Source organism: Orbicella franksi, chromosome 1, assembly GCF_964199315.1.
Source record: "Orbicella franksi chromosome 1, jaOrbFran1.1, whole genome shotgun sequence".
In the NCBI taxonomy this organism is placed as follows: Eukaryota; Metazoa; Cnidaria; class Anthozoa; order Scleractinia; family Merulinidae; genus Orbicella; species Orbicella franksi.
Window position 1 is genome coordinate 42,826,574 of NC_138145.1, and position 10,575 is coordinate 42,837,148.

At 41.9% G+C, this 10,575-nt stretch overlaps 1 protein-coding gene across 3 annotated transcripts in view; it reads left to right on the plus strand.

Moving 5' to 3' along the window:
* Positions 1-10,575, plus strand: part of LOC145481138 (nucleolar protein 6-like) — a 28,391-nt gene that overhangs the window by 13,977 nt on the left and 3,839 nt on the right. For 2 of the 3 annotated variants that reach the window (XM_081459539.1, XM_081459549.1), the window contains exons 15-24: positions 1,547-1,766; positions 2,394-2,520; positions 4,217-4,371; positions 5,306-5,466; positions 5,837-5,989; positions 6,745-6,842; positions 7,400-7,524; positions 7,810-7,902; positions 8,678-8,863; positions 9,154-9,255. In XM_081459539.1, coding sequence (XP_081315665.1) covers positions 1,547-1,766; positions 2,394-2,520; positions 4,217-4,371; positions 5,306-5,466; positions 5,837-5,989; positions 6,745-6,842; positions 7,400-7,524; positions 7,810-7,902; positions 8,678-8,863; positions 9,154-9,255 — 1,420 coding nt within the window. The remainder of the gene's footprint in view (positions 1-1,546; positions 1,767-2,393; positions 2,521-4,216; positions 4,372-5,305; positions 5,467-5,836; positions 5,990-6,744; positions 6,843-7,399; positions 7,525-7,809; positions 7,903-8,677; positions 8,864-9,153; positions 9,256-10,575) is intronic. The other variant, XM_081459557.1, reaches the window with a different exon arrangement.

Here is a 10,575-nt window from a genome sequence, read left to right on the forward strand (position 1 = left end):
ATTTCCTTCTTTCTCCTTCCATCCTCCCCCTCTCTTCTCCCCCCTCCCTTCTCTCCTTCCCCTTTTCCCCTTCCCCCATCTCCCTCTTTCTCCTTCCATCCTCCCCCTCTCTTCTCCCCTCTCCCTTCTCTCCTTCCCCTTTTCCCCTTCCCCCATCTCCCTCTTTCTCCTTCCATCCTCCCCCTCTCTTCTCCCCCCTCCCTTCTCTCCTTCCACTTTTCCCCTTCCCCCATCTCCCTCTTTCTCCTTCCATCCTCCCCCTCTCTTCTCCCCCCTCCCTTCTCTCCTTCCCCTTTTCCCCTTCCCCCATTTCCCTCTTTCCCCTTCCATCCTCCCCCTCTCTTCTCCCCCTCCCTTCTCTCCTTCCACTTTTCCCCTTCCCCCATCTCCCTCTTTCTCCTTCCATCCTCCCCCTCTCTTCTCCCCCCTCCCTTCTCTCCTTCCCCTTTTCCCCTTCCCCCATTTCCCTCTTTCTCCTTCCATCCTCCCCCTCTCTTCTCCCCCCTCCCTTCTCTCCTCCCTTTCCCCTTCCCCCATTTCCCTCTTTCCCCTTCCATCCTCCCCCTCTCTTCTCCCCCCTCCCTTCTCTCCTTCTCCCTTTCCCCTTCCCCCATTTCCTTCTTTCTCCTTCCATCCTCCCCCTCTCTTCTCCCCCCTCCCTTCTCTCCTTCTCCCTTTCCCCTTCCCCCATTTCCCTCTTTCTCCTTCCATCCTCCCCCTCTCTTCTCCCCCCTCCCTTCTCTCCTTCTCCCTTTCCCCTTCCCCCATTTCCCTCTTTCTCCTTCCATCCTCCCCCTCTCTTCTCCCCCCTCCCTTCTCTCCTTCTCCCTTTCCCCTTCCCCCATTTCCCTCTTTCTCCTTCCATCCTCTCCCTCTCTTCTCCCCCCTCCCTTCTCTCCTTCTCCCTTCCCCCTTCCCCCATTTCCCTCTTTCTCCTTCCATCCTCCCCCTCTCTTCTCCCCCCTCCCTTCTCTCCTTCTCCCTTTCCCCTTCCCCCATTTCCCTCTTTCTCCTTCCATCCTCCCCCTCTCTTCTCCCCCCTCCCTTCACTCCTTCTCCCTTTCCCCTTCCCCCATTTCCCTCTTTCTCCTTCCATCCTCCCCCTCTCTTCTCCCCCCTCCCTTCTCTCCTTCTCCCTTTCCCCTTCCCCCATTTCCCTCTTTCTCCTTCCATCCTCCCCCTCTCTTCTCCCCCCTCCCTTCACTCCTTCTCCCTTTCCCCTTCCCCCATTTCCCTCTTTCTCCTTCCATCCTCCCCCTCTCTTCTCCCCCTTCCCTTCTCTCCTTTCCCTTTCCCCTTCCCCCATTTCCCTCTTTCTCCTTCCATCCTCCCCCTCTCTTCTCCCCCCCTCCCTTCTCTCCTTCTCCCTTCTCTCCTTCTCCCTTCTCTCCTTCTCCCTTCTCTCCTTCTCCCTTTTCCCCTCCCTCCTCCTCCTGCCCCTTTCCCCCTTCCACCCTCCACCTTCCTCACCCCCCTCCCCTGAAGCCACCTTTACCTGACCCACTAGCATGTGGAAAGTTTATTAAAACTCAATTTCTTTTTGTAGACACGGTGGTGTTGATCCAGCATTGCTGACTTTTGTTGCGAATCAGCTGGACTGTGTACTACAGACACATGGTGCATCGTGTGACAGTGGAACAGGTGATGAAGAAGCTCAGAGAGTGATTCAGGTGTACAATGCTTTGTGTAAACAGATCCGTGCGTTGGATTTGCCGCTCAATGTCAACTCGATTCAGGGAATTAGCTCTGTTTTCAGGGGAGCAGAGGTAGGGAAAACACTTAGGAGTTTTTATGATCAACATCCAGTTTCCCCTTACAATGTCAGTACAGTCTTAAGCAGTCAGGTGCTGAGAATAAAGAAAACCATCAACAAGGAAAACTGATAAAGATCAGTTCCATCCCGCGGAATTTTTATCGGTTCCTGGCAAAGATGTTACAAGTTATTTGCCTTATACTGTAAAATGACGATAGTAAGATTTTTGCTTATTTTGTTCAAAAGGCTTTTTCTTTGGACGGCTTTCAGTAGGGATGCGCATTTTACATGTAGTGGAAAAATTTTACATTTCAAAACTTATCAGGCTTGTATTTGGAACAAACTTGAAGACAACGACAAATTTTGTTACATATTAATACATGTACATGAAAGAATGCTTAATGGTAAGCCACTCTAGGGATAACAATAAGAAGCACAAAACAAGTGAAAATATCAAAACTCAAAAAACGTTATAGCAGGGTAGTGGTAAGCCTAACAATTTTTTTTTTTTTTTTGCCTTAGAGGGCTACATGTGAAACAAAATAACCCTAAGCTTTGCATTTGGGAGGCCTTACTTACACTGTAGACAAAAGTATGCACATAAGAAAGATTTATGAGGCTTTGTTGTTCTTCTGTCTAGGTTTTTCCACCAAGCCCTTGTTTTAAAAATAGCAAAGTTAAGCCACAAATTGGTGATGAAAAGTTGGCGTGCAAAGTACTCCTTCCTTCGGATACAAAACACACAATTTGGTGTCCAGCCATGGAAGGTGAGATTCTACAAAAGAACATTTTTCTTACAATGGCTGCGACTTCACAGCACCTTAGTTTAATAATAATAGTAATGGTAATGGTAATAATAATAATAATAATAATAATAATAATAACAATAATATTAATAATTGGTATTATTATTATTATTATTATTATCATTATTTTAATGAACTTTATTTACTGAGGGTGACACATGACAGTATGAACTGATAAACTAGTGACCCTCTGTGCTAAACATCTATGAGTAATTATAAAATAACTTAGAATAGTACAAAGTATGAATATTAATTGCAAAAACATCTCTACATCTACAGTTAATATATATCTATAAAATTAATTATTCAGAATTAAAAATTAATTCAAAGCACATGAATATCTCTATTCACAACACTATGCTAAGAAATGTTTTTTTCATGGCCGAGCTAAAGGAACCGATGTTGTCCTTTTAACGTATTTCTAGAGGAATTCCGTTCCAGAGCTTTGCCTCATGAACTTGAAAGGTCCTGCTTCCTTCCGTTTCTCTGTTCTACCACGGACACATTAAATTATAATTCGCGTAAGCTCGTGATCTAAAGTTCATAAATTCCAATACAATTATGATATATAAGAGCCTCCAAAGACGAGACATTTAGTTGTCGACAAGTATTTGTTATAGACAATTAATTGTGTTCCATGCGAGCATTCCACACTATGGAGTGTTGGTTGTCCATACCTAAGTCACGCCAGCGAGAGCTTGGGAAATGACGTTCACTACGCATGCCCAAAACACAAGACGCATGCTCAAATGTGTGTCATGTGACTCCCAAAAAACGGTCAAATCGTACTTGCCGACAACTAAAGCAGTTTCCCTTTTCGAAATGGGAAACTGCCTAGTTGTCTTCAACTAAAAATTTATCGTTTAGCTGTCGACAATTCATCTCACACACTACGTTTTTTTAATTAGTTGTCGATAAAATTTAGTAGTCCACAGCTAAGTGTCAAGTCTGGAGGCCCTAACAGAAGGCCCTAACAGAAGGCCCTAACAGAAAAATAGTCATGAACAAGCTAGTGAGTAGCGTGTATAAATTATGACAATAAAAACATTGTGGAAAATTGAAAGAACTACTTTCTCTAAGAGTAATGTATTGTGCTGTCAGCAAGTTAGAGTTGCTTGTTGCTCTTTGTTTGAAGTCTTGCAGACTCGAAAATGTAATTATGGAGACTGATAGCAATAACACATTAGTATAACTTCAGATGTGGCTAGCAGGTTGGGTTTTATAACTCTTAGGCCAGTAAAAAAACAGCCTCTAGTATTTCATGAAATTGAAACTTGACAGAGTTGTTAATTCCGATAAATAGCTAAATAAGATTGTAAAAATTGAACACAGTTGGAATTACGAAAGGGATATCTCTGGAATTTGTTTAACTTTAACCTCTCCAATATCTACAGTTTTCAACGTTTCAATGATTTTATATCTTGTAAGCTGTAATGAAGCATTCCAAAAGAAGAAAGAAAAAAAATGGAAACCTAAATCTGACTAGTGGAAAATCTGGCGAGTTAAAAACTCAGTGTTCTGGCTGGTAAAATCTGACATGCCACTAGCCTGTATTAAAAAGTTAATCTCCATTCCTGAAATGTCTTTTGTGTTTGATGCTGTAAATTTAGTTATTTTATGTTAAAGGTAAAAGTCTAAAGCTCTAGCTTTCTCCAAGTTGTTTTACAGTTCGAGACCAGTGGTAAATGGCCGGATGATCTAGCTGCTATTCAACACATTAAAGCAGCTTTTCACATCAGACTTGCTAAGTTGCTGAAAAGCGAGTGTTCGCTTGTAACTGCGGCTTCGCCTCAGCATGTAGATGTTCTCAAGGTGAGTAACTGAAAAATTTCGGTTCAAAGGATTAACGCGTCAACAAAACCAACTGGCTTTCCACAAATAGGATTCATCTAAGGCCTAGTCCACACTGCGGCGAAGAAATTCGAAAACCGATCTTTATTTCTACGGTTAGGTCTACCGTCTCACTAATCCGTCATGAAAACGGAGCTTTTTGAAAACTCTCTTCAAACGGGAGGAACTTGAAAACGCCGGCTTTGCATTTTGTTGTGAACAGAAAATAAATTGAAAACGGAACTTTTCAAAAATAGATGACGTCACGATAATCATGTGATTTCCCCGCCCCAGTTCTCCTCAAACACAAATCCAAAACGACCGGTGATTGTTGCGTTTTCCAATTTCTCCTGCTTAGTACTGTGGACGGTAAATATTTGATGCGTTTTAGGAGTGAAAAGGCCGTTTTTAAATTTTTTCCGGCGTCGTGTAGACGGTGCCTAAGTTATTTGACATATAACCTGCAATCAGGCGTTCTTTACTTTCACGGCAGCAAAAAAAGATTGTCTGTTCACAGGTTATCATAGCGCTGTTATTAACCCGTCAGGACCTTTACTTTTACAACAGGAAAGAATGGTTTTGGGTATTTTTGACATTGTTTTTGCTTGTTTTCCGACCACTTGTATTATCAAAACCAACAAAAGTCTCGTCCGCTGGAAAGGAAATTTCACGTGCGATATTCTGCCACTTGATTGGCTAACGAATTTGGAAAGCCAACTAAATGATAGCGGTCTTACTAACAATATTTTTCCGCCTTACTGAAGAGTCAGCTTCCGTGACGTGAGGGGTGCAAACTTGAGTGGGTCCAACTTCATTGGGATCGAATCAGACACCTCTTTATCGCGCCTTGGTTGGTGGTGCTTAATTTGAAATTTGAGCTGATGAGAACCTTCCTTCCTGTGTTTTTCTCCGGCAGGATGGCCTTGTATTTAGAATTAAGATTATGCATTACCGGGAAATGGTGTTGCTTCAAAAGAATGAAATCACACAGGAGCTTAAAACAGATTACGAGAAGAAAGCTAAAGAACTAGAACGGGAAATAACGCATTTGCCGCTCTTAACAAGCACACTCCATGGGTAGGTATTGTTCAGAAATACTCTTCTACGTCTATACATACACTTAGTTAAGTCGCTAAAACTCGTAAGATGTCACACCAACTGTAAAAATCTGAATAAAAAAATAACACAATGGGATATCAAAAAATCAAAACATGAAAAATCCATAATAAAACTAATACAATGAAGTATTAATAACTAACTAACTGTGATTCAAAGCTACCTAGGTCATTGAGTTTGTGGAATAAACCACTCGCTTGGTTGATAAGACACATGTATCCTTTCTATTCTGGTCAAAATTCACAGGAACGTGTATGTTTCCGAGTGACAAACCAAACTGGCAAGGCCTCACTTGTACTTATCATTTCGTTTTAATGTTTTGTTTTTGCAGCATTCAACAGCATTACCGCGGATTTACCGGAACTATGCGTTTGTCCAAACGCTGGGTGGCCGCTCAACTGATGGCTGATCACGTGACTGATGAGTGTATTGAGTTACTGGTGGCTTCTCTCTTCCTCTCCCCAGCCCCTTTTACTCCTCCCAGGTAACGCAATAAGCCACTTCAGGCTGAGTTTCTTTTCTCCTCTGTGAGGACTAGAAACGGGTTTTTTTCGGAATCATTTGTCGCACCAACGTGTTGATTTTCATGTAAATCCAACTCAATTTTATATGAAATGTTTTGAACGAGCCCTTTTGTGAAACAGAGACAAAAGGCAACTCGAAATTGGAGTATTAATTTAACATTCCAACATAGAAATGAGTGTTTTGAGAGTTGCAAAATCCTCTATTCAAACTCATTCATAATTCATCAAGTTAACACAAAGAATACCACAACCATGAGGGACGTTCGGATACCCGCTCTTAATTAGCATAGATTTTGACGATTGTGCTTCTCGTTTACTCGTTAGTTTTTGTTTTGATTGGGAAGATATGTTAAACACTCGCGAGAGTGTTTCATCGGCTACCCAAACACCTTGAATTTCGTCAAAAATACATCGCTGCAAGTCGTATTTTCAACTCTCGTCAGTTAATGTGCTGTTTTCGAACTAGTACCTCTTAGAGTTGAAAAGAATTTAAGCCACGCCCTGTAAACAGGATCCTGGTACCTCTTAGAGATTCTTTTTAACATTTGTGACGATCACCGCTGTCCTTTTGACATGGGAGTGCCCGCGGGCTTTGCAGAAGTCGATCGACTCTCGCCTACTTGGCTTTCTTCCTCACGAATAAGTGCATTTGAAATGATAAATACGTATTTACTGCAGAAAATGTGTTCAGTTTACACAATACGCTGTTTTACAGGTCTCCCCTGGTTGGATTTCTCCGATTTCTTCGCCTTCTTTCTTCAACCGACTGGGAAACAACTCCTGTCATTCTAAATTTTAACAACGACATTTCTGGTGAGTGGATGAGGTATCGTTATTTATCTTTCTCTTCTTCAGTTTTTTTTGTTTTTTTTTTTCACAAGTTTCAAGCGAGAAGGGCATGGAAATGAAGAAAGCAGTCATTTTAGAAATTGTGTTGACCAAAAATCAAATTCTCCCATGTCAATTTGAAGGGGATATATGGACAACAGTGAGAAGAATTGACATGTTGACTCCTGAGGAAAGTTGTCACCGAAAGCGTAATTGTCTTCTTTTTTCTCAGCAGCCGCGACTTGGAAACTGTGATGACCAAATGTAAAATTTCCCTATGTTAATTTAAGGAGAATGTATGAACAACAGTGAGGAGAATCGATATGTTGACTCATTAGACAGTGTTAACCAAAACCGTGATTGTCTTGGAGTTTTTCTCCGCAGCAACTTAGAAACTGTGGTGACCAACAGACCAAAAATCAAAGTCTCCCATGTTGATTTAAAGAGAATGTATGAACAACAGTGAGGAGAATCGATATGTTGATTCTTAGACGTGCAGAAAATGCAAACCTAATTGTACTTGTGTTGTTTTTTCTCCATAGTGACTGACTACCAAGAAATATCCGCCAAGTTTTCCAAAAACAGAACGCAACTTCCAGCAATATTTATCTCTACTCCAAAAGACAAGTTCACCTCTATGTGGACCAAAGATAAGCCTTCTAAACAGGTCAGTTGATTTGTTTGGACTATTTCGCTTAGTTTTGACTTTCATCGTTCATTTAGTCTATTGTGAGGATGTGAGGATGTTGTGCACCGAAGAATTAACTGTAGATCAGGCCGAAGTTCGCACTGAAAAGAACTGAGAAAATTGGATTTTTGTTCTTTACAGAATTGCAAAACACCAAGGTTAACGCGCGTTCCAAACTACCAGTAGATAGAACGTCTTGTTCATTATTTAGAACGGTATTTACACTTGAATCAGTATGTACGCGTAATGTTTTTTCCGTTATAGATTGTCAACAGACTCTTTGTGCTGGCAAAGGAGTCGTTCTTGATCGTGGAACGTCAAATTCAAACATGCGCACTACAGCCAACCGATTTCAAGGTAAGACGATGACCTGATGACTGAGGCGTCACCTTGGTAACTGTCAAAAGTTGAACCCTAATTCCTTTCGAGTAAGGTACTTTCCAACAGTATCACCGGTAGGGGTTTCTCTAAGTTGTTGTTGTTGTATTTTTTTGACAAGTTATGTCTGTCATACAATTCAAATTAAGTAAGGTTCCATTATCCCAAACACAAGTTAGCCACTTTGCAGCACGTGATGCCTTATGCAAAGAAGGATTTTACGCGACTTGTCTAAGAATGGTGTATGGCACACTACCCCACCCACCCGACCCCTTATTCTTTGCACGACCCTCACCGTAGACAGACTTAGCGTATTGCCGATATTCAACAAAGAAGACCATGCTTATACAGTAAAAGCCCGCCTGTAAGAACCTATTGGTTTAAGAACCTACTGGCAGAAATTTGCCATTTTAATACCCAAAGATATAAGAACCTGTTAAGCCAAGCAAGATCAAGCAGGCTCTTCTATGTGAATTACGGAAAAACATTTTCACCAAGGAATGTGAATTTGAATACAGTTGTGAATAAGTGCTGCATATTCAAGGACCAAACCCAATTTTATTGATTTTTCTGGTAATCAATAACTATATCTCCCTCATGGAAATTAAGAACCCAAATAAAAACCTACTTAACCTCGAATGCCAAAAAGCTACCTCAAAATACAAGGAACTATTTTGCCAAACTTCAAAAAATGTTGGTTCTTACCCGCGGGTCTTCACTGCAACTCTTCCACTCCTGTCTTTACTTTCCTCAGCAAATCTTCCGCCCGCCTTTGGATCACTATGACGTCATCATCCATCTGCACAGTCGTCTTCTCCCTCGTAGAACCCAGGCCCTTGATAAAGGGAAACATCCGGCAGAAGCCTCGTTTTCACGTCCTTCAGTTTTACTTCCGGTCGTAAACTTTGATCCTGCACAGTTGTATCTTAAAGAACTTAAGGTAAGGAAAGATTCGACGAGCAATCTTAGGCTGTTTCTGACGTAATTTGAGTAATCCTAAGTTACGAAATTTCACCTGCAGAATATGGAGCAAACATTTGCCTTTTTGATCTTAACACCCTGAGAAAAGCCTCTGGAAGTAGTTATATATATTTATGTTTCTGATCCAATGAACGTAATGTCAAATTTTATTTGCAAGGAATATTCGGTAGATAACGGAAGTGAAGTTATACCCACTGCATTCTGACAAATACTCTGTTTCCTTGGTTTCTCTGTTTTGTTTTCTTCCAGGACGCTTTTTCTGACATTGCACTGTTCTTTCACGATGTTTACGGAGGCGATTTGATAGGAATTCTGTGGAAACCTCAGAGTTTTGTGCCGGCCCCGTTCAAGGTACAGACAACATTTGGAGTCTTTTATCCTTCAGTCTTAGTATAGATTAATTTCTAGATTCTCCATACCGTGTCCTGTGGGAAGCACGGTGGCTTCACAGTCAGTGCGCTCATCTCCGGATCGAGCGGTCCGGGTTCGTGCCCTTGCTGGAGACACTGCCTTCTGTCCCTGGGCAAGACACTCGCGGTGCCTCTCTTCACCCAGGTGTATAAATGGGTACCGGTGAACTTATTGCTGGGAGCAACCCTGCGATGTACTAGCATCCCATCCAGGGGGAGTAGAGATACTTCTAGTCGCTTCATGCTTCAGAAACCGGGATAAGCTCCGGCCTGATAGACCACTTGGCTCGTATGCAGGATTGACCTTTTACCTTTACCATACCGTGTCATAACAGATTAAAGTACTCGCGTCATAAATATGAATGACTGTAGCATCAGAGATAAAACTGGTCCTCACTTAAACATCCTTTCGCCAGTTTTTTGTTTGCGTTCTGTCTGCCTAAACCAACGTTAACATGGTAACAAAAGCCAGGTCGACATCTGCAGCTATAAAACTGCATTGTCACGATCAACGAAACTTGTTTAGGTTAGCGAAAACCTGTTTATACGAAAGCCGTTTCGCGAAAAACAGGTTGGTAATTTTTATTCCTTTGTTCGCATAAGGGGCGCGTTCCATTCAATCAAAAATTTCGGAATTTTCGTGACAGGAACTAATGATACGGAAATCTCCTGGGGAAGTTGTCAGGAAATTGGAAAATTATTGAATTATTGAGCTCGTTCTTGCTGTTACATTTGGTCTGCCGCTTAATTTCATTTGATAACAGGTTCTCGGGCAATTTCTTCTTCTAAAGTGTCGTCCCTACAGGAACTCGCAGTTCACATTTTTCGTCTGAGCTACACCGAAACTGTTTCAATCATTTTCAAAATAAACGCATTTCGATCATGATTCATGCAAAGCCCCTCCTGATGTGAACGCTTTCCCTGAAACATGTGTTATTAGGCTATCTAGCCCTTACCCCGTCAAGTCTTCCGTTTTGTGCTGGCGTCCAGCTATCGCGATTTTACCCGCGCGTTCAACGATCGAATAAAGCTACAAGAAAAAATGGCTGTCAACACTCTAATGTTTTATTCGTGATTAGTCTAAACATGTTTATTCCTAGTGTGAACGCAGTATGTCATGTTCCTAATCTCGAACCAAGATGTCCCAAGGATCTGGACACGAAGTTCCCATGGTCCATGTCAACCTCCCCCCCCCCCCCCCCCCACCCCGCTCTCAGCTAAAGTCGGAATAATGTCGTAAAGTGGTATAACGTAATCTAAA